At 51.0% G+C, this 22,869-nt stretch overlaps 3 protein-coding genes across 3 annotated transcripts; 1 reads left to right on the top strand and 2 right to left on the bottom strand.

The window, feature by feature from the left end:
• The first annotated feature begins 6,265 nt into the window (after positions 1–6,265).
• Positions 6,266–9,986, top strand: LOC119103257 (compound eye opsin BCRH2). Its single transcript, XM_037226711.1, has 4 exons — positions 6,266–6,331; positions 7,913–8,087; positions 8,495–9,475; positions 9,741–9,986. The coding sequence occupies exons 1-3, from the start codon at positions 6,311–6,313 to the stop codon at positions 9,451–9,453; spliced, it is 1,155 nt and encodes a 384-aa protein (XP_037082606.1). The 5' UTR covers positions 6,266–6,310; the 3' UTR covers positions 9,454–9,475; positions 9,741–9,986.
• Positions 9,987–13,162: 3,176 nt separating this feature from the next.
• LOC119102187 (very low-density lipoprotein receptor) lies at positions 13,163–17,392 on the bottom strand. The gene is made up of 2 exons (XM_037225538.1): positions 17,283–17,392; positions 13,163–13,622 (listed from the first exon to the last, which is right to left on the bottom strand). The coding sequence occupies exons 1-2, from the start codon at positions 17,344–17,346 to the stop codon at positions 13,222–13,224; spliced, it is 465 nt and encodes a 154-aa protein (XP_037081433.1). The 5' UTR covers positions 17,347–17,392; the 3' UTR covers positions 13,163–13,221.
• A 718-nt stretch (positions 17,393–18,110) lies between these two features.
• Positions 18,111–22,462, bottom strand: LOC119103749 (lipoamide acyltransferase component of branched-chain alpha-keto acid dehydrogenase complex, mitochondrial). The gene is made up of 2 exons (XM_037227384.1): positions 22,359–22,462; positions 18,111–20,615 (listed from the first exon to the last, which is right to left on the bottom strand). Exon 2 carries the CDS (start codon positions 20,594–20,596, stop codon positions 19,073–19,075), a length of 1,524 nt encoding a protein of 507 aa, XP_037083279.1. The 5' UTR covers positions 20,597–20,615; positions 22,359–22,462; the 3' UTR covers positions 18,111–19,072.
• Positions 22,463–22,869: the final 407 nt, after the last annotated feature.

Below are 22,869 nucleotides of genomic sequence, written 5' to 3'. Positions count from 1 at the left end.
GCATGAACGTTTTGCGCACTTGAGACCAACTGTGGCATACTAGACTGAATTCTAGGGAAAAATATGGGTAGCGTCCTTCATTGCTAAATTTTGTGTACCCCGGGGTGGAAAATGATAGCTCTCTGTGTAATGTAACAGTCATCTGATTTGATAATCGATCACGTTCAGCCTGTTTGGAAATCAGATTTCCTTTGAGAGCGCAGGTTAGGGTCCTACCGACCGCGCCATATGGCGTTCATAGTGGCAGCGGCGATGCGCGATATCTGCATTCTAGCCCCAGTGACGACGGTGGCGGACATCTGGTACCGTCGCCCCGAGCGGGTGACACCAGGAGCAGGCGAGTATAGTGGAGCACGCTCCGCAGCAATCAGCCTACAACAGCACGCAGAGCAGAGCGAGGAAGGGGAATTTTGACAGGGAGTATCTGCAAGGCCGAGGCAGAGCAAATGCCTCGGTCTAGCGCGCAGGCAAGCGGGTTTGTTATGCGAATGATAAGAAAGAAATCCAAGGTAACAGGATCTTGCGTAGAAATTTCCTTCCCTTTTCATCTCGTAAGTAAAACAAAACTCATGTTGCTTGCGTTTCGGTAAGGCTGAGCTTCCAAATTAGAACAGTTTTCGACATTCAGAATGCAATTTCGAGCCTCCGCATGCTACCACCCGACACGCGCTTGCGCTACTACGTTAAGCGCTGCACGACGCACAGGCGGCCAACCAGAGTGGTTGTGATGCTCTTTACCGAGCATAAGGCTGGAACATTTCCTGCCACGAATATTCAGGCGTCATGACCAAAGCACGAACATCCCAACCCCTCTGACTCTTACGCTCAGACACCCAACACACGGTACTATGATGGGACCTGCCCGGAACGCAGGCGGCTAGACCGAAAGGCCTCGATGGCCCGTGCCGAGCGCGGCGATGGAGACAAACTTGCCAGCGGACATCCACGTTCACCTCGATGACTAGCAGCAACATGTTATGTGCATGACAACAACGTCGCTCTACGTGCATGACAACAACGTCGCTCAAAGCGAGTTCCAAGAAGACGTTTGCGTGCTCAGCTTGGGACGGATGCTGTAATCTTGACCACATCCGTGTACGGATGTGCAGCGACAATGGTGTCTTGAAACTCGCGTTGTCTTTCGCTGTTGCTTATTCTATGTTGATCTAAAATAGGCATCGTTCGGTGCGCTATCCTCTATCCCTACATGCCGGCCTAACGTGCCGTGTATTCCTACATGCCGGCCTAACGTGCCGTGTATTCCTGCATGCCGTCCTAACGCCTGGTGCTGTGTGCGCTCTTTGCAGAGATACGCGTTCGAGACGTGTCTTAAACTGGCTACGAACGCAGCAATGCAAATCACAAGAGATGTGCTATGCTAAGCTTTCATGCGTGCATTTTGTTACTGGTATAGGCAGGTATACTAAAATAGGTAGGTATACTTCATTGCGGTAGTTAAACCATGCAATTTCGTTAGCATGCGGTTGGATAACACCAGTGCTGTAGTTAACCGACGCCAGAATCAGAATCGGGGAGGGGCAGAGTAGGCTCTGTTTACAGGCTCATTTATACACACATCTGTTGTTACCCCTGCGGTTAAATTTAAAGACAAATTAGTCAGATAAAATATAATAATTGGGTTAGATCAAAATGGTATGTGTATTTTACTTTTCCCTGGAGATTTGTAATAAGCAATGAAAAGTGACGGTTACTGCGAGCAATCGTAACAAAAACAGAATAGTTTTCCCTATCTATTCATTTTCATGCGATTCTGCCATCCTTGTCTGGCCTGAGCATATTCACGTTTCGAAATAGCAGCGATCTATGAGGCCTTCCTATCGGCAAATGTGAGATAAACTCGTACTCTCCATGCGACATTCAATCCTGCAAATGAAAACCATACCCACACGTCTCCCAAACCAGCACGTAAATTTCATTTCTTAATTTCTGAGGTAAAATCAGTCAGTTTTTACAAGTCATTTACGTCCCACAAACATCACAGTCGCGATTCTCAGCGGCGTCGAATCACATCCGTCGAGTTCCTCAAAGACGACGAAGTCCACAACCGAAGATATATCGCTGCAGCGCGGTGCTTTCCCTGCAGCGTGGTCTTACACTGCATCTGACGCAGATCAGCAGCGCTGCGGACCGGCTGACCTGACCGACCGACGTCCTCCCAAGCAGTATTGGGGCATGTCAGCCACGGTCCGAGCACCCGAGGCTAAAAATGGCCGCGGCGGACGGCGGAAAACCGCGCGGGGTCGGTTGGCCTTGCCGTGGTTGGGCTTCCCGCTGCGCGCGGGCGCTGGCTGCAGTTGCACCCGTCACCCCTAATGAGATTTCTGGGCGCTGACCCGATTTCCAGACCTTGGCTTCACGATTGTGCGCCACAAGAACAAGGCTAGTTTTTAGCAATAGACTGATGCGAGTGAAATATTCAGCCGCCCCGGCAGAAATAAGTCCTGCAAAGCCTGCTGACCGCTTTGTGATCGAATATCACAAGTTGTGTGGTTTCTAGCAAGAGGTTGCAGTCTCAGGCTGTCTACACATGGACTCATGGTGGCAAAATGTTTATGTATTCAACCCCTTTGAGATATTTCAACAGGGAACTCGCATATTGTTGACAATTGCATCTAATTTGTGAACGCACGCTCGCGTGCTTAAATAGGGAGCATCATAATTATTTTTTTTTCCGAAATGAAGTCATTACCACACGTGTCGATTCATTCACCGCTTCTTTGGCGCCGTTGTTAATGCAGTTGTCAAACGTAGCTGTTTTTTGGCTTAACATGCGCCCGTTTGGTCGGTTGAATACCCCTCGCTTGAGAATGGACTCATTTTGACCCTGCTGAGATCTAAGCAACTGAGGAAGTTAGAAACACCTTATTTACAGAATGTGTTGGTCTGCATGTGTACACACTTGTGTCAAAATTTGTTTTTTTTAGTCATGATCTCCGGGTTAAATAAGGTCAAACAAGGTCAGGCTCAAGATTAATGTCAAAGTGCCCTCAGAACATTGGTACCTGTTAGAGGCTGTTGGTGCCCATTTGCGGTCAGTGACCCCGGTTGACCTTTCGCGGGCCATGGTGACCAAACTCATGCAAGACTACTTTGAGTTTTGCATTTGAATAAGCAACAAAGATTACGCTAGGCAGTATGTTCTTAAAGGCAAAATGTTTACCTGAGTCATTTTAGGTCAGTGGCCAGTTCTAACGTTTAAGGGGTCCATGGAAGATTGCTATGCGCTTCCTGTTATCGATGAATTCGAAATGAGCCCCAGAACTACCCCATACAGCAAGCTCTAGATTAAAAAACAAATTGTTTTGACCTTAGTCTGACCATTATATCTGACCTTAAGTCAACGGAGTTTGTTCATTCAAATGTTGTGTTACTTAAGAAACTATCTTAGAGACGTATGGCTTCCTCTAACATTCCATTGTTGCATTAGGTTGGACGATTCCTTTGAAATAGCTTTCGCTGAATCCATGGCATAACTCTGACCTGCCGTAGGTCAGAGACCTTACAATGTACACCAAAATTTGTAAAAACGCAAAATCCGCTATTCAGTTGTCTATTGGTGTGGCTACGCCGCGTCCTTCGGAAATCATTCTGGAAAAACATTCAGGTGGGGGGGGGGTCAAAGTGACCCCCACCTGAATGTGTGTTAAGCCTCATTGTGGTAGCATTTTTTAAATCGTGTTATACGCAGCATACGACGGCAGATGATAAGCATCGAGTTTTAGAGTAAAAAGAGCGAGTTGACGTGCCAAGATGTCTTCGCCTGTTTATGCTTAAAAATGAGCACAACACCATGATTTAAAAAATAATATGTTCACCCAAAACATTGCTAGACCATTGGAAAGATTGACATTGTTGTGCCTCATCTTCGGCTGCGACTTTGCGGACAATAATGCTATCATCGAAGTTCTATTAGCGGTGCTCCCATGCAATTTGCTCATGTTGAGTGCAAGAGTTTGCACAATTATCAAACATAAAGTGAAAACTCCAGGCAAAAAAAAAAACAGAACAGCAACCAGGGGAGCTTGCCGCAAGTTTCTTCATGCTCTCTCTCTCTCTCTCTCTCTCTCTCTCTCTCTCTCTCTCTCTCTCTCTCTCTCTCTCTCTCTCTCTCTCTCTCTCTCTCTCTCTCTCTCTCTCTCTCTCTCTCTCTCTCTCTCTCTCTCTCTCTCTCTCTCTCTCGCTCTTTTCTTTCTCTCTCTCTCTCCCTCTGTTTCTCTCACTCTCGCTCTCTCTGTTTCTCAACAGTCAGGCACATTTTGCGGCGTTTTGCGGCACTGGCGAGATAATTACAAACGCGAATGTTTTCAGCGTGTAGGTAGCATCCAACATCGGGGTATAGCCAGACGCCTTTAGTTACCCATATGAACTGGACTTATAATTGCCCTGGGATATCTTTTTCTCAAAGCTTTGGCAGGCAGAGGCACGCTGGTGGTAGCGTCAGAGCATAGATTCACGTACAACATGGCTTGAAGTCCGGTTTGTAAGTCTGGCCTATTCTATCAATTTCAATCGATGCAATCGATGGAATTGTTACGACTTACACCTTTGGGGAATTGTAACCACATCATTGCCAACTACGCAAATATTGTTGGGTTGATCGTGATGAACAAAAGCACGCGCCTATGCCGCTTTCACGACCGAATCTCTCTCAAGTTAGGCCACGGTGCCTTGCTTTCATGATCGGCCTCCGAAGAGATGGCATTGCTGGCCTTCCGATCAATGGCTGACGCTCCTCCACGCCGAACATTTTGTGATCTAGTAGTACTTTGTACCTGGTACATTATGTTCTAACGTGAAGTGTAGGATAATCGACCTCGTGGCAACCTTGCAGCATTGCATAATAACGCTGCATTGCCAAGCGCTTTACATTTAAAATGCTTTGAAAATACTAGTGCACCGCGTTTAAAGAATTGTGCCACTTGTCGACGGAACATCACGACGGGACAGCCAGTGGCTGCAAAGCTATACGTCGGTCAAAGGCCCGACTGGCTGCTGAGTTGGGCCTGGCTCGGCCGGCCGGTCCGCTGGAGTTGCACAATTTCCGGTGGGCTGGCGTCAAAGCTCGCCCAGCCCACGTATTCGCCCGTAAAAGCGGTCTTTGGCAGAGCCTAATCCCTTTAATACTAAACCAACTAGGACCCGGGGTGGTGAGCTGGCGGGCAGGGGTGGTTTCCCTCGTGATTAACTCCGTTGGTCACGACCGTGTCGCCCGGACGGCAGCTTGGAAATGTCGCAAATAAGGGCGGGTAAAGCACCTTATTTGGAGTCGATCCATCCCATGCATCAGACAGGGCTAATACAACACTTTTACGGAAGGAGGTAGGGCCGTGGTGCATCCGGCTCCCTAATTCCACACTTACGCGAGGGTATCCAAAAATGCAAACATCTGTAGCGTGGACACGGCGTCTCATCTTGTGTCTGCGTTACAGATAACCAACGGCCGTTTTGATGATCAGAGAAGCTTTCGCAGCGGCAGCACGAGTATTGCTTGATTGCACCCATTTCAACAATAATCAGAAAGCAACAATATCTTAAGTGTGTTTATCCAATGACACAATCATCACTCAATACGGGCGACGTTGTATACGAGAAAGTAGAAATATAGTAATGATGAGTATGTAGTGGCAAATCCATAATTTCGCCCAGCAAGCGGTCAGATCGGGTCATGGTAAGCCCTTTCAGCCAATGGGGCCCCTCTGCTTCAAAAAGAGGGGGATGCTGCTTATTTGGATGACTTTTTCCGAGCTCAAGGTCCTATTTTGGCGTCTCAAGCCGCGTTTTTGATGTTTTACAAGCCTCACAGACAAGTCTAACCACTTAATAGCAATGTGTCCAGAAAGACTTAGGCCCGATGGAACCAACCACCTCAAGAGGAGAGTGGGAGGGAGGGGCGAAATCCCAAACCTTCTGCTTGGCTGCGGCACCGTTAGTGCGTGTGCAACAGCCGTTAAAGTCAAGCGCTGGCGATCAGCGGTGCTTAGTCGGAGAAAAAATACGTCGTCTCTGTAAAAAACATTCCACGTTCATCGGACCGCGTTGTCCCAGGCTTTGTTACTGGCGATGCAAAAGGTAAGTGGAACTACGCGTGCTTGTCACCTCATCGCTGTCAGCGTGTAAGTCGGCCCGGCCGCGCCGCCGAAGACGGGAGAAGCGGTACGATGCGGAAGAGCAAGGTCATGCCGAAGCCCCGCGGCGCTCGGTTGTCGGTATAAAGGGCTGCCGACGTCCGCCATCTCCGCCAGACAGCCAGTGGCATGTGAGCAGTGGTCGGTAGACCCGAGGCGACAGGATGGCGAACATTCACGCGGCGGTGAGTCTGCGGTCCCCAGGTCCTGCATGCAGGTGGCGGCTTCCCCTGTCTCCAGTCCTTGCCCATAGCGCCCAAGGTCTGCTGCCAGGGCGCTGGAATGGCGGCATGCGGTATACTGGTTGTGTCGGCGAGCACTTACTTAAGGCATGGGCACTTGGTCTTATGCTTGGTTATGTCTTACTTTGCGAGAAGTGTGAAGAAACCGCCAAATGCAGGCAGACATGCGACACGATCCTGGCAGAGAGTTCCGGATCGCGCTGACCTTCGAAAAGAGCTACTGGTGGATCCGGCATCTTAAAAAAGCTGAGAGATAATTTTCATTTGGGCCTTTAGTTTTAAAATACAATTCATGAAATTTGTGAGGGGATTGTAGATATTAAATGATATGTCAAAAGGCTTATTGTAGCTTGCGAAAATCTGGATCTACAACTCAGAACCGCAATCCTCTGATGGCAATTGCTAGTGTCTCTGTTTAGGACATAGTGCATGCTTGACTGCCCACCTAGGTAGCATAATGGTTTGCTTATAGGCAGCAGCTATTTCCATCATTCTCAGCTATCGGACTTCGACGTGCCGAAGTCTCCCATTAGTATGTTTGGGACATAGTGCATGCTAGGCTGCCATCTAGATAACATAATGTTTGCTTATGAGCAGTGTTAAACCTTTGCATCACTCCCAGTTGCTGGATTTCGACGCCCCGTAGTATCTCAAGAATGTGACAGAATAATGCAACACACATACACACATGCCGCGTATAGGGAGGGAATATCATGCGACTGATCGTCAACCAGCAGCCCGGTCCAGGTGGCCGACCTCGCCAGCATGTCAGCGGAATGCCCTCGGGTGCAGTCCATCATAGTTGTGCCCGCGCTTCCTGGTCAGCCATGGTCTCTTTATGCACCTCTGCTTTCACTGAGGCGTGACGAACAGTCATTTGACTAGTAACGCATAAAATCCGTTAACCTAAATTTTGCGTATCGCTAAATACTTTGCACTGTCATCAGGCCCAAATCATCTACACAACTACTGCTGTTGAACTTAACCGCGTATTGCTCAGCCTAGGTGGCAGTGACACCTTCGTGAACACCTTTGCCGAACTCATTGCCAGCTTTATCAGGGCAATCGCGTCGGATATCTCAAGTCAACTCTTTCGAGCTTCAGCAGCTCGAGACCTCTCGACCCTCGGCAGCTCAGGGCCCCCCAAACCGCTCACAATTCGACCTTGGTCACCTCCCCCTGTCTGACCTCACGGACCTCTTCAGTCTCGCCTCTTGGACAATCGTGAAAACCCCCAGTGCGTCTGACATCAAGGACAGCCCCAGCATGACCTCCTGGGCCGGCCCAGCCTGACCTCTCGTCGACTGCCCTCAGGTTTCCGCGGTCTCGGCCCGCGATGAGAAGTTCGTCTGGATGTTCGACCCCAACGCCTGGGTGCCTGACACCGCTCCTGCCTGACCTCTCGTCGACTGCCCTCAGGCTTTCGCGGTCTCGGCCCGCGATGAGAAGTTCGTCTGGATGTTCGACCCCAACGCCTGGGTGCCTGACACCGCTCCTGCCTGACCTCTCGTCGACTGCCCTCAGGCTTTCGCGGTCTCGGCCCGCGATGAGAAGTTCGGCTGGATGTTCGACCCCAACGCCCGGGTGCCTGACACCGCTCCTGCCGAAATGCTTGAGATCATCCCCAAGCACTGGTACAACTTCCCGCCAGTCAATCCGCTCTGGCACTACATGATCGGCATGATCTACCTGGTCTTGTGTAAGTACAACATGGTCGGCATTCGACAACTGTGTGATATAGTGTAAGCGGTGCAGTTGTACGCTTGACCTATCTTTATTCAAACCTTTTTGCTTTCCATGTGTGAAAATTCGATGCAGCTGTCGCCCTTCATCAGCTAGGAGATGACTAGTACCTATTTTGTTGCGCAGATGTGAGGTGGTAAGCACTTCATTTTTGTCGAGGCATGGTGAGAGCCTGTTGTAATATTTCAGTCCCCGTATGCGCTACATTAGCTCTCCAGTGTCGACACAGGCTTTATTGTATCTAGTGGCTACTTTTGCTGAACTTAGGCGTTGATTCACTCTGCAAAAAAATAAATGCAATCTTCCTGTTCCTTGTCAGGATCGCAGCGCAGGGCTGGGCCTCACCGTTTGGCCTCGTTTCAGTCGTGGTCTCCATGTTCGGCAACTTGACGGCGCTGTACCTGTTCCTGAAGGACAAGGGGCTGCGCACTCCGTCCAACATGTTGGTGATCAACTTGACCCTGTCGGATCTCGTCATGACTACCACCAACCACACGGCCTTCATCTACAACGCGTTCTTGGGCGGTGCGTGGCAGCTGGGGCCGCGCGCCTGCGAGGTGGCCGGCTTCCTGGGTGCCGTCAGCGGCCTCTGCAGCATCTGCTCTCTTGTCGCCATCAGCTGGGACCGCTACCGCGTCATCGTGCAGTCCTTCAACGCCGCACCTCTCACCACCGGCAAGGCGTTCGGCATCATGCTGCTCATCTGGGGGTACACACTGGCCTTCACCCTCCTACCGTTCTTCGGCATCGGAGCCTACGTGCCCGAGGGCATTCTGGACTCGTGCACGTTCGACTACTTCGACCGCGGGGTGACCAACACCGCCTACATCTGGTGCTGCATCATCTTCTTCTATATGATGCCGATCCTAACGATTTGCTTCTTCTACTACCACATCGTGAACGCCGTGTTCCAGCACGAGAAGGCGCTGAAGGAGCAGGCGAAGAAGATGAACGTGTCGACGCTGCGCAGCAACGCCGACCAGGACAAGCAGTCGGCCGAGATCCGTATTGCCAAGGTGGCGCTGGCCAACATCTCCGTGTGGGCGCTCTGCTGGACGCCATACTGCATCGTCGTCGCCATCGGCATCGGCGGCAACCCGATGCTGGTGACGCCGCTGGTGTCGGCGCTGCCGGCGCTCTTCGCGAAGGCCGTGAGCACGTACAACCCGCTGGTGTACGCGCTCAGCCACCCCAAGTACCGGGCGGCGCTGCGCAAGCACATGCCGTGGGTGTGCATCAGCAACGACGAGGCGCCCAAGAGCCGCGCAGCCGAGACCGTGTCCACGGCGTCGGCCGACACGGCCAACCAGGAGAAGGCCTGAGCACCTGCTGGCTGGCCGCACGGTACGTCAGCCTTCCCCCAGCGGCGTAATCTGATATGTCTGGGCTTTAACTCGGCCGAAGTCACTGCAGGTCTATTTTAACAGTTGCAGGACAATGCCTAGTCGGATCAACGACTCGTGTGTGCAGGCTTTTGCTTCGAAGTCAGTAGAGCACTAGTGGTTAGTTCTCAGCTCTGAGGGTGGGCGCGACATTCATCCTATGGCCCCGGCGGCTGTCCCTTGGGCACTCTGATGTCGTGTTGCATTGACGCTCCGCCTCTTTTCAGATCCAAGGAAGTGACCATCGACGAAAGCAAAGATCGAGAGAAAAGCCCACCTCCGTTCATTTTGATGCCGTTGTCTCGCCCTCAGCAAATAGCAGTCCTAGAATATCTCTCATTGGCTGCGCGGTGGCAGGAATCGTTGGATGCTGGTTTCTCCCGCGCGCCATGTTTGATAAGTGTCCCGTGTGCTTCACTGCGGTTGCGTCCTGTGTTCATTGCACTAGCAATAAATGGATGCAAGATCCTATACCTCTTATCTCTCCAAAAAACGGCAGCAAAGGGAGTAAATGCGTCATGGAAGTGGACGCTGCACGGCTGACGTTGCATGAAGATATGATGATGAGATATCAGATACCGCGTATCTGATATCTCCAACACCAGATACGGCTCGAGCAACTCATCATTCCAGACCATTCCACGCAAGAGAGCATAGCAGGGTTTTGAACGGGATGGAAAGCCAGAACTGAGCCACCACTGAGCCTCACTCCTTTGGCCGCTATCGTACAAACATCCTCCAGCATTGATTAGAGGATTAGAGGAACGCCAGATTAGAGGAAAGAGCACACCAGATTAGAGGAAAATAGATGCGGGCCAACCAACGCTTTACGAACAGATTGCATACCATCCATTTGCCCTTGACAGATATGGCTTCCGACCGATGACAGTGGCCACGCGCAAGGTCAGGTAACGTCAGAGGGCAGGACGGGCTGTTCCAAACATCGCAGCACGTTAAACTTCCGCCATGAAATTCTGCCGCTGGCTTGGAACTGCACGATCGGGTGGAAGGGTTCAGGGCCTACATCACAAACACCGCTTAGTGTGAGCTCTGATTCCAGAAATCCTTTCTTTCAAAATGTCCAGCTTAAATCGTTACAGAAACATTGGACAACGAACGCTCACATCTGTCGTGAAATAATCAAAAGGTACACTACGAGAGACAAACCACCTTTCCTTGGTTGGTTTGAGCCACCCCCGAAATTCGTCCATAGCTTCTCTGGCGCCTGGACGCCAGTCCTGGCAACGGAGGGACGCAGGGTTGCTTTCATTGTCCTGTTATTGATCAAAACCATCGAAAAATCCTTAGCCTTCGTATCTGAGCGATGCGCTTGTCTTTGGTGGGAATCGATCCACGCCATGATTGACCCCACCCTGGGACAGTCTCCAGCGCTATTATCACTGGGAACAACATGAAATGGAGAGTTTTCCATCGGTGCAGCTTTGATCGACAGTTCTCCCATACGCTTACCCGTGCACGTGCACGTGCACATTCGGATTATTGCTCAAGCTGGCGTCCTGCCTGATCCGCGGACATGTATGGAACCCGCAAAATCAGGCTGTCGGTAAACCACGGGGCATAATGAACTGAGCTTTGCATTGGAGCGCCTGCATGAGGCAACTACACACATGTCCGCAAAACTGCAAAGCCCAGAGCTTTACGTCTCTAAAGTTGGATAGGGCTGCCTCTGCGGCTTGTTTCCTTCCGGTCCTAGCCGCATCTGCGCTGTGAGCGGGCAGTAGGCACCCCACCTCTACTTAGCCTGATGCGTGCGCGTGCCCAAACATGCATCTTTAGATCTGTGTCGTAACCCCCCCCCCCCAGCTAGCTGGCAGGTGAGTGGTTGGACCATGCCTTGCATAAGTCTGGGTGATCTTTCGCGATACATGGGATGGTCTTGGTTCTCATAAAACAGGTATTCATCAGTTGATATTACCAGATTTGTATCCCCTGGATGTGGCCAGTACAAACGTGGATGTTTTCTAAATTGGCATTTTGATTACAAGCTTTCCACATAGCACTGTGATGTGAGGCACAAACGCTCACTTTGCGTGACGTTCCTGCACTCAAGAGACTACGTCTTAGTGAAACATCGGTTCAAAACACTGTGATAACGCCCGACGGGCACTCCCAAAGCAATTTGGGTGAGCGCTCGGAACTTGAGAACCGCTGGTTGTGCTACAACACGTCAGAACGGGCGGCTTAATACTTCTGACAAGTACCTTAAACTGTGGCGAGCAAGGTAACCTGCGTGGCACAGTGAGACAATAACAGACGTAAGCTACAAATCATGAGCATATAGACGAAGTGCAGTCGGACCCCGCAGAAACCCACCCAACCAGGCATTGTCAATGTTTGGGAAAGTTCGTCAGCCATGGAACTTTGGGAGGCAGAAATACACTGATGGAGCTTTGGTAGGTCAACGAATTGCTTGGTTTGGAAATTTGCTGGCCGTGGGTCTGACCAAGGCTGAGCACTTTTGCCTACAAAAGCGATGCATTTTTAGTTAAAAACGCTCGCCTTTGGTACTGCGAAAAACGCAAATAATTTAGTTTCATACTGATCACAGGGAACTGGACTACGTCTGTGTCATGGTCACATGTATTGGTTTGTACAGCAACGCGTTGCATTCGAGACCGGTTTCAAACGAAGCAACATTGGCGTTTCTCGGTCGATCTCCGACACAGCCACGGATTGGGTGTTGCCAAGATCACTTGTTGCTTTACAGACAGTGGCTCTCAGCAGCACTGTGCATTTGGCTTAACATCGGTATTCGCTACAGTTGCCGTAGACTGACAGGAAGTGTTCAAAGCGTACAGAAACAGTCAGATTCTTAGTTTATTCGAGGTCCCACACTGTCTGCACATGTCAAGCTATGCGTTTGTCAATGCCATTTTCTTCCCTTTTCAGCCTAAATGTGTTGATCCTATTCCGCTACGACACTCGGTCGACGATCCTAAGCTTGGGCTTCGGACCCGTGAGTTTAGGGTTTCCGATGTTATCGAGCGAGGACGCTTTACTTTCCTCGCGCTGAAATGTCGTGTGGAAACGTCGCGTACACATTGCTTTGCCTGCAAATCCTTTGCGTTCGTACGGCGAAACGTGAACATGTTAGGAGTTGCCGAGTTGTTGAAATTTGGAGCATATTGTGTGCTTAATATGGCTTAAGACAGCATGACACCGCTCTCATTGTATTCAAATATATCATTTCCCAGAGAGCATGAATGCCACCGGTCCCAGTTTAAAACAAGGACAAAACAAACTCAAACTGGGCCTCGCTCACTCTGCTACAAGTGTAACAAAATGTGCGACGCCATGCGCTACTCACGAGTCCCGCATTTCTTAGCGGCATCGCATAGCGTCCGCACCGCGCACGGTACAGCTATCACAAGAGTGACGGATTCTGCCCCATCCCCCCTCCTCTCGCGAAGTCCGGAGCCTGCTCGACAGCTGATTCTCCACCACGGAGCCGCACCACCTTCTCGCTGCTGCTGCTGCTCGCTGCTGTTGCTGCTGCCGCGTACCGTGCAGTCATTGCGCGGTGATTTCGGGGACGCCCACTGTCCATATGCGGACTTCATTCGATCAGGCGGGACCTCGCACTGCAATAGGAGGCACTTGTGCCGGGTGGTTCGCGTTCGCCTATCGTCAGGGCGATGACCTTCGCCCGGGTCACCGTGACGTCACGTTACCGCACGCCGGTGATCATTACAGAGCGTGAGCGCCGCGCAGCAGCAGCAGTGGCGCCAAGAGCATCACGGCCTGGGGCATCACGGGCCGGCCACCGCTGGTCACCCAGGTGCGGTTTACGGGCCGCTCGGGCCTCTCGTGGTCCTCGGGCTGCTCTGAGCCGGTCGAAGAACAGTTCTGCTCATCGCTGCCGTTTGGGCAGTCCTGGTCTCCGTCGCAGCGCCAGGAGCCGTGGATGCACCTGCCGGAGTCGCAGCGGAAGTCGCCGGTGGCGCACGCCGGTGCCGCGCAGTTCCACTCGTCGCTGCCGTCCGAGCAGTCATGCTCAATGTCGCAGCGCCAGGTGCTGGGGACGCAGAGCATGCCGTCGGCGCAGGCGAAGGCGCCGGCTTCGCAGGTCACCGTGCTGTTGCCGGCGCCTGCAACAGGGCGGACAGCTTAAGCCACGACCTATCGTGCTGTCGATTGTGATATTTCAATACACTGGTAAGAGTCGTGTGTGTGGGTTCCCGAAGGCGTCTGGCCCAGTTTGCTTAGGTTTTCGAGCCATTTACATTACAAGGCTCAGGTACGTCATCATTCCAGCCCGCCTCCGCCGCCTAACCAGTCTTGGAGGTACCTACCTTGCACCGAGGCCCGCATGGGGGTTAAGGCGACCCTGTTAACTTGTTTTCAGGATACTTCTCCGGCATGTTATGCGATGGTGCTCAAAGTTTCAACAGCCCATGGGGTGTTCAATGCGCGTGTTTTGGCACCACAAGTGCGTCATTAGCTTTTTTTGGTTTCGGAGCAGGAGTGGTTCTTTGGGGAATACTGCACGGCGATCTGTGGCAGGCATGGGCAGAATCCGATGATGCCGCGGAAAGCGTGCGCCGGGCCGACATTGGTGTATTAACGTAGCCATTTATAATAAATGCATGCTCTAAACACACAAAAACTATATACTGTTGTCCATAGTTTTATATATCTAGTATTCACTGTCGGTCATGAATCTGAAAAAATGCGATTTTCGGGAAAGTTTGACCTTTGGCCTGGCAAAATTATTATTAGCCGCGATATGCAATCAATACGAATCTACTGGTGTTTTCCGCTTAGGTCTATCTTTATTAATCTGAAAACGACGGGGGAATCGCATTCCCCTTCAATCTGCGTTGTGAAAAACAGTGGTATATCCTCTTTCTTGTTTCATCTTTCATCCTCACGACGCCCTGCCAGTTCGCGGTAGGTTAAATGCGCCAGCCACGAGTAGGTCGAGGAACCCCGTGGAGCAGGACCCCGACCGGCGCTCGGCACATATCCACAGAGGGGTTTCTGCGCGAGCTGGGGTTTGGCGGTTGGTCCCCCAGGCGCATGCAGTCCTGTCCCACCGTTATCTATTCCCCCTCATCCCACATCCCTGAGATAATCTTTACTGGTCAAAAGAGCTCTAATCCAACTAAATGAACGTGATTGGAACTTGCACAAGTCTGCTCATCATTGATTGGGAGTCATTTGACGTCCATTATATCTGTAAGTCGAGCTCACGTTTTCTAGATATGGCAGGCTCGACGAATCTATGTTTTCCTGGCCTTGAACACTGCATGGCCAATGGGGTGGCAGGACTACAATGACATTTCTATGGCGTTATGTGTGCCTGAATGACTTTGAAATAGGTTGCATGAAAAGTCTGCACATCTTCGTGGGCGTGCAGCTAAAAAACTAGATGGTTTTAGGTCTTTAGAGGGACAGAGTTGTAAGCCGCACTGGAAGCTCTTCAAAATGCCAATTTCAGTTACAAACCTCACACAATTGCAACACTCTTAACACGCACTCGGGTGGGCGGAGGTCAATCTGAACCCTCTCCCGAAGGTTTTTTGGAATAATTCCTAACGGCGCCGCGCAGCCACGCTAAATTTTGCCTAGGTGTAGACAACTGAAGATCGGATCGCTAGGCATCAAGCATTTGCATGCACCATGTAGGCTCGCTGACCTCAGTGAGATCAAAGTCATCACATGGATTCAGCGAAAACAGCTTCTGGCGAATCGCTTAACCTGATGCAACAACGGAGCGTTTGGACTAGGGCCACACATTTCTGAGATAGCTTCTTGCGAAACTCAAAATTGAGTCAAGGGTTATTGACCTAGGGTCAAGTATGAAGGTCAGATCAAGGTAAAAACTAACCTGTTCTTACCCCAGAGCTTGCTACATGGGGTAGTTTTTGGTGCTCATTTTGAGGTTGCTGATAGCACGAACCACATAATGCATCTTCAACGACCTTTACAAGGTCACAATAAGTCACTGACCTAAAATGGCCCAGGTCAACCTTTGTTGTTAGGAATGTACTGCCCAGCGTAATCCCTAATCCATATCTAAATGCAGAAATTAAAACAATTTTGTATGATTTTGGTGACCATGACCTTCGAGACGTCAAACAAGGTCACCAACCTTAAATGTACACCAGTGACCCATTGCTAGAACATCTTGCCCATTTGCTTAGAACCTTTTGCTTAAGGCATCTAGGTGAACGGCGGTTGCAGGAGAAGGTCTGGGGGGGGGGGCGCTTTGGACACTGATCTAAAGGTTGATCTTGTTTGACCTTATTTGACCCTAAGATCATGACCTAGGAACCTCAAAGCTTGGCACGAACGAATTAACGTACATCCCAACACTTCCCATGATTTGGTGTTTGTATCTGTCTTAGTTTCTGAGATCTCAGGGTGTCAAAATGAGCCCCCATCCCCCACCCCACCCGAGCGATAGGTATTCAACTGGCCAAGCGGGCGCGTGGAGGCTTTAGGGGTGGAAAGTTGCTGGCGTGATATTGCTACTTACTTATGAAACCTTTAAAGGATTGTTCTAACTGTGCAGCTTTTTTGTAAAAGCGTTTCTGCAGATGCATTTGCAATTCTGCAACATGACAGGTCGAGCAAATTCCTTAAAGTTCCTGTTTGCACTTTTGTTTTACTAATTGCACTCGTCTTTTACGTCACAATGCTTTGCGACACTTTTCTACCAAGAAACTAAGATCATATGTCCTCTCTGCCAACTTGTCACTGACGGTCGAGACTATTCGTGACAAGCATGGCACGCAATCTGTAATGTCAGGATGTGGTCTTCATTACATCCTGCTGCGGCATCCGTGCTGTAGCGCGTGGTCTGCATTCTTTTTAGTTTGGCAGTCTTTGTTATCATCTGGTGCACATATCTGCATGTGGTGCGGTCCTATGGCGTGTATCGCGCAGCATGACATGCGCACACTCCCCAGCTTAAGAACCATGAAGGACTCAAGCATGCGCTACCCTCAGCACAGCCGGCCTTCCTGCATAATGTCGCAGTCATACGGTCCCCAATGATCATAGCTGCCTGTGACGTTACTGAGGCTAAATGGCAATTCAGATGCAGAGGTTATTTCGCGCCCAATCTGGACAATTTTCGTGCTGACTTTAGGCTGTCACCGTTGCTGTTGATTGACACTATGCATCGCAGTCTAGTCTTAAGTTGTAAGTGATATATATATATATATATATATATATATATATATATATATATATACCATAGACTCAGGGGTAAATGATCTACAGTCCACTGGCACATCAACACCTTGTGACGCCGGTAATGATAATGTCGGTTACATATTCTCCACCCGAAACTAAGTTCATTTGGCGTCCCAAATAAACTAATTTACCTGCATCATGAGCACTGCAACCAACCAAAATGCGGTTTACAGTCACTGAGGCACCACGCCAACCACTCATCGGTGTTTCTGCATTAGAAAGCAACAGGCAACGTAGGTGTGTCTAGTGCAAAGCCAGATGGGCAATGCCTCCTCTTTCTGGACCAGCCACAGCCACCTAACGCGAACACAAATGTAAACTCAAGTTGAAAACAACAGCGCACGCGTCTCATTAGTCCACTAAAACAAGGCAAGTCTTCAACTGTCTACTGCCCTTCCTCCCCACCTATCTCGGCAGTGGCCACATGCTCGGAGGTGGAGAAGCCCCGGCTGGGACCGTCTCCAGCCGCGGCTGGCCGACCTGGAGAAGCCCCGGCTGGGACCGTCTCCAGCCGCGGCTGACCGACCCCCGGCGCCGACACTCACCGCTGACTGCGGCGACGGCGGCGGCCAGCGTACAGAGCAACAGCAGCAGTCGGACGGCGGCCATGGTCCGGCGGCACGCGCGCTCCCTGCTCGGCGGCTCTCCGGACACGTCTGGCAGTGGGGCCGGCGGTCGCGCGCACTGACAGCTGTATACCAAACAGTGTGCCGTGAACCGGTGTATCGGCGGAGTCCGGCCGGCCAGCGCCTGGTGACACGCTACCGCCTCCTCCCTCCCCCGCCCAGCTGTGCAGAAGAGACGGTGCCCGTGGTCAGGGAAAATGTTGTCATATGCAGCTGGTGGTCGTCGGTGCTACCACACATACCTCGCACATGCACTCTCGCGTGCTTGTCAGGGGTAAAGTTCGCTGGTTCAGTCCTTGTAAACAGCATTGCGAAAATGATCGTATATAAACTAATGCGTTTACTTGCTAAGTGCGGTCAGTGGAAACGAGAGATATTCGGCGAAATGGCTTCCATTTACACCGGACGCTGTTTTCTAGCTTCCGAAACTTGAACTGAAAGCGGCCAAATGGCCCGTAAAGCAATCGTTGGAGGTACTTCAATAGGTAACCTTGAAAGAGGGTTCATATTTGCATAAATTCTTGCAAAGAACTATAAGCACTGTGGACGACAGTGTGGTGGTCTGTCAGACCACACGGCTTGGAGTTTCCGAAAATTTAATCACACATCTTGATTACTAGCGCGGTTGATGACAACATCTCCAAGATAGCATCGCTTCAACTAGGGCGTTCCAAACTTTGATGTCTTAGGGCACAGCAATGAGCATTGCCACTCGCCTGCCAAAAAAGCGTCAGTCAAAACCGAGACTGCGTGTGTTATTGCATTTGTTCTTCAGCGCCATCTGACGATTTACTACGTACTAACACATCCAGTACTCCTCCGACGCCCCCTTGAAAAACATCTACACGATGTGGTAGGCTCCCCGGACTAGCAAACACACACACACACATGAAATATACCTATCACCAGCCCGGCACCCCACAAACGTCTTAAAGTATCAGCAGACATTCATGGAAAACGACCCGACAATAGGCAACTATCACATTTTACGAGACCGGCAACGCCAAAATATTGCACTTAGCCACGGACAAGGTAAATCTGACAAAACAAGCACAGCTTTACTAAAAAAAGCACACACCAGAACATGTCTCTCACAGGGCATATTCAAAAGCTAACCATTCACATCGGTTCATCTTGTGCAAACAGCGTTGCACTATTTTCTGTCTGGGTTCTAGATTGCCCGCAATATAGGCTCTCACTCAGGGGCCAGGTAAGTTAAACGCGCAGCGTCAGATCATGGCAGCGGCCTTCTTCCTCGACAACTGACCCGAATATCCGCGCCTGGACTTAGTTGGCTCGAACATCCAGGCACAGACGCAGGCCGGGAGCGATCCCTGACTGCGTCCCGACCGCGCACATGGCCCCGTCAATTCTGGCCTCCTAACGCAAGAACCGGCCAGCACAGCCGTCCCGCTAAATTCAGATGGAAGCCGTCCGACGTCTGGAGCACCTCCAGCCCGGACCCGCGACCGCTGGGTCTCGCGTGGCGTACTTGAGTGTAAACAGAGCAAAGGTCCCATACCCGTCATTCCCAGCACTGGCGCCGCTTCACAGGCCCGCCGCCGACTCGGCACGCGCACAGGCTGCTTTCATGAAACCCGAGAACCCCGTCCCGGCCGTTTACGGCGAACGGCGCCCGGACAAGTGGACAGTGTCAAGACATTGTCACTGAGCACTCCTTGCCGCCGGCGCGATCCGGCTCCTCGCGCCTACTTCATCTGCATCAGCATGGTGGTGGGCTGCTCCAGGAAGGCCTTCATCATGTTGGAGAAGCGCGCCATGGTGGCGCCGTCGATAACGCGGTGGTCGGCCGACCAGGAGGCCTGCATGACGTGCGCTGCCACCACGGAGCCGTCCGCAGCGAAGCGCGGCAGCTTCTGGATGCGACCCAGCGCGCCGATCGCCACCTCGGGCGGCACGATCACCGGCTTGGCGTAGGTGCCGCCGATGGCGCCGATGTTGGAGAGGGAGAACGTGCCGCCGGCGAGGTCGCCGGCGCTTAGCTGGCCGCGTGCGCCTAGCGCCTGCAGCCGGTTCAGCTCCTGCGCCACTTCCAGCAGCGTCAGCCGCTGCACCTGCTTCACATTTGGCACCACTAGGCCGTTCGGCGTGTCCATAGCGATGCCGATGTTGTGGCTGGCCTTGTAGGTGATCTTCTCGCAGGCGGCATCCACTGACGCGTTGAGCACGGGGAAATGCAGCAGCGCCATCGAGCATGCCTTGATGATGAACGGCATGTAGGAGAACTTGATGCCGAACGCTTCGGCGCTTTTCTTTAGCGTCGGACGCAGATTCACCAGTGCCGTCATTTCTATTTCATCGCAGTAGCCGAAGTGCGGCACGGTCATCGACAGCTTCATGGCTTTGACCATCGCCTTGGTGAAGCCCGACACAGGAGTCGTCTTGTCTTCGGCCAGCATGACGTTAGCGGTCTTTGGCAGGGACAGCGGAGCCACCGAATCGGCCGGAACCGCCGAGTCGGCTGGAGCCCGCCTCACCGCCGCCGGCTGCGGCGGCTTCGCCTCCCCCGAGTCCTGCACCTTCGGCGGCTTGCCCATGCCGCGCTCCCCCACGAACCGGATGAGGTCCTCCTTCAGAACGCGGCCGTCCTTGCCAGTGCCCTTCACCTCACTGAGCGTGACGCTGTTCTCCATGGCCATGCGGCGCACGGCGGGCGTCGTGAGCACCTTAGCCGGAATGGGCAGCGTGTAGTGCTCGCCGCCCACCACCTCGATGGCATCGCGCTCCTGCACCTCGTCCTCCGAGTCAGAAGAGCCCGGCTCCGTCTCGATGTCGACCAGCGGCCGGCCAACGGCCGCCATGTCGTCGACACTGTAGTGCAGCTTGCGGATGACACCGTCGTAGCGGCTGGTGATGGTGACGGACGCCTTGTCGCTCTGCACCTCGCACAAGCTGTCGAACTGGCTGACCGTGTCGCCCTCCTTCACGTACCACTCCTTGACCACCACCTCCACGATGCCCTCGCCGATGTCGGACAGCAGGAACGGCATGACCTTGCCGCGCTGGCGGCCGGAGGTGTGCAGTCGCCGCGCGGCCGACAACCGCGGCGCTTCCGGCGCGACTAGCTGGCCAGGGGCATTGTCATGCGATGTCACGAGCGCCGCGGAAAGTCGACTTGCTACCGCAAAATCTCTGGAGAAAGCCCTGCCGACCAGCTGACACTTTTGCACTGGGTGGAGCTTGCTCAACAGCTGACGAAGAAGAAGAGCCATTGACAACAGCGTGCTGCTTCTGAAAACATGATACAAGGGGACTTAGGCAGGATAATTGTTCCACTTAGCCTATCACTGTCATTTTTGTTAATGACAAAGACACATGGTTTCACATGCTTATTGGGTAATGCAGATAATACTGAGTGAGAATCAGATTCGGCATGCTTGCATGGAAATATATCGATGGCTTTTGAGCTTTCAGTCACATACAGTATAGATGAAAGCCATGGCTGGACACTGATGTCACCACAAATACTAAAATGGACATAATGACATAAATAATATATGGTACATAAAATACATAAAAGGAATCTTGTCTCAAGATGTTTGTTAACAGGTAGCAGTAACTCAAGAATTTCCCCCCCCCAATCAAGTTGATGCAATTTCACATGCAAAAAATTGTCACCACATGCAAAATTATGACTTGTGAGCAATAACATTTGCAGGTTCAGCATCCCAGTGTCAGTGTTCAGAATGTGACTTGGTTCAGCAATATAAAAAATAAGTAAGAATAACACATTTCATGCATTTGATTGTGGAAGCTGATCCCATATATGCAATGACCACAGACAATAACATTTTGGTGGATATCCAGAACTGCACATAACAGTAGTGCAGTCACAGCCTTCATTGCAACTGTAACTTTAATTCAGCTCATATCATTATATATTGGATCACTTTGAAGTTGTGCCCCTATTCTGTTTTCAGCAAAATTTTGAAAGTTGTGTTTGATCAACTCTACAAAACATATCTGTGAAGGACTGCATACTCAACAAATAGTCTTGCAATAACACAATTTGTTTGCAGGCAATAGAGCATCAGCTTATCCAGTTAAGCCTAATATGCATTGATATCAACACTTTATGTGCATATGCAAGCTTATTTTACCTCCAGAGAAACACACAAATAATTCAGCACATCAGTGCTGCAGCCTGCCCATGGTTCAGGTCTCAAAGGCATTTTCACTTGTCAAATGCCACAAGTTCCATATAATTTGTCACAGCATTACTGGGGCTAAAGCCTTGAAATCCACCACCAGCCTCCATCCAAAACATGATTGTTGTCATGCACATGCATGACAATAGTAATTTAAAAAGATAAGTGTCAAAGTCTAGGGATTTTGGTGTCATACTACCACCCCTTGGAGGTGGCAGAGTGCCATGGGCCCATGGGCATGGACACCCTAGCCTTTTCTGAATGGTTAAGATACCCAAACAGGTTCTAAAACATTAGAACCAGCATCAAAATGGGACTCAAAGGCTAACAAGATCTCTGGATACAAAATAACACCCTACATCTAGACAAGTGGAGCTTTCTTGGCTGAAACAGCATGTACGTCCCAATTTGGCCCCTCCGCCTTGATGAACCCCAGCTTCTCCACCGCATAGGAAACACTAATATCAATACCAATCCTGTAAACAACAATCAGATGGCAAAAGCAACATGAAAAACTGAAGTGGTCTCATGTAGTTCCCTACTGATATTATCCACAAAATGTCAATTGTCAATTTGCTCATCAAGAAGACCCACATGCAACCTTATTGAAAGGATTTAACACCTCAACAGTAAGTTATTTACCCTCCCATTGCATGGCAAATAAATCTCACCCCACCAAAATGTATATAAGAGCCGAGTGTAATCGATCCAGTAGAATTCTGGGACATCAAGTTCCATGATTATTAAAAACGTGGGGCCCAGAAACAGTAACTCAGTTCCCAGACTCATCTCTGGCATTGCCTACTTCATCCAGCTACTTTCTCACCCCTAAGATGAAGAACTCCGTTTCGTTCTTTTCAATGGCCGATTCTCAACCGTCGAATACTCAGAACAACCGGTCTGCCCGACGTCGGATCCGCTGCAACCTAAGGCGATAGACACATTATGCAAATGACTGTCGCAGCTTTTTCACCATCAAATGAAACAGCTGCGCCGTGAACGTTGCTGCCGTAGTTCCCAAATCGACTTCAGTTCTTTTCTGCCTTTCCATGACCCGAAAATTTGTGTGAGTAAAGAAGCCGGCTGGTGACGACCAAAGGCATCTCACTTGACCAACAATCTGAAATAGTCTCTCTCTCTCTCTCTCTCTCTCTCTCTCTCTCTCTCTCTCTCTCTCTCTCTCTCTCTCTCTCTTCTCTCTCTCTCTCTCTCTCTCTCTCTCTCTCTCTCTCTCTCTCGCTCTCTCCTCCTCTCTCTCTCTCCTCTCTTCTCTCTCTCCTCTCTCTCTTCTCTCCTCTCTCTCTCCTCTCTCTCTTCTCTTATTCTCTCTCTCTCTC

Source organism: Pollicipes pollicipes, unplaced genomic scaffold, assembly GCF_011947565.3.
Source record: "Pollicipes pollicipes isolate AB1234 unplaced genomic scaffold, Ppol_2.1 Scaffold_5724;HRSCAF=6776_pilon_pilon_pilon, whole genome shotgun sequence".
Classification (NCBI taxonomy): Eukaryota; Metazoa; Arthropoda; class Thecostraca; order Pollicipedomorpha; family Pollicipedidae; genus Pollicipes; species Pollicipes pollicipes.
This window is presented reverse-complemented; position numbering and strand designations above follow the sequence as displayed.

What these genes read in the sequence shown, in the direction of transcription:
- LOC119103749 (XM_037227384.1), bottom strand. Translation starts at nt 20,596, where the DNA reads ATGGCTCTTCTTCTTCGTCAGCTGTTGAGCAAGCTCCACCCAGTGCAA.
- LOC119103257 (XM_037226711.1), top strand. Translation starts at nt 6,311, where the DNA reads ATGGCGAACATTCACGCGGCG. An exon ending in TGGCGAACATTCACGCGGCG is followed by an intron (nt 6,332 to 7,912) that starts GTGAGTCTGCGG and finishes GACTGCCCTCAG; the next exon opens with GCTTTCGCGGTCTCGGCCCG. An exon ending in CATGATCTACCTGGTCTTGT is followed by an intron (nt 8,088 to 8,494) that starts GTAAGTACAACA and finishes GCCTCGTTTCAG; the next exon opens with TCGTGGTCTCCATGTTCGGC.
- LOC119102187 (XM_037225538.1), bottom strand. Translation starts at nt 17,346, where the DNA reads ATGGCCGCCGTCCGACTGCTGCTGTTGCTCTGTACGCTGGCCGCCGCC. An exon ending in CGCCGTCGCCGCAGTCAGCG is followed by an intron (nt 13,623 to 17,282) that starts GTGAGTGTCGGC and finishes GCCCTGTTGCAG; the next exon opens with GCGCCGGCAACAGCACGGTG.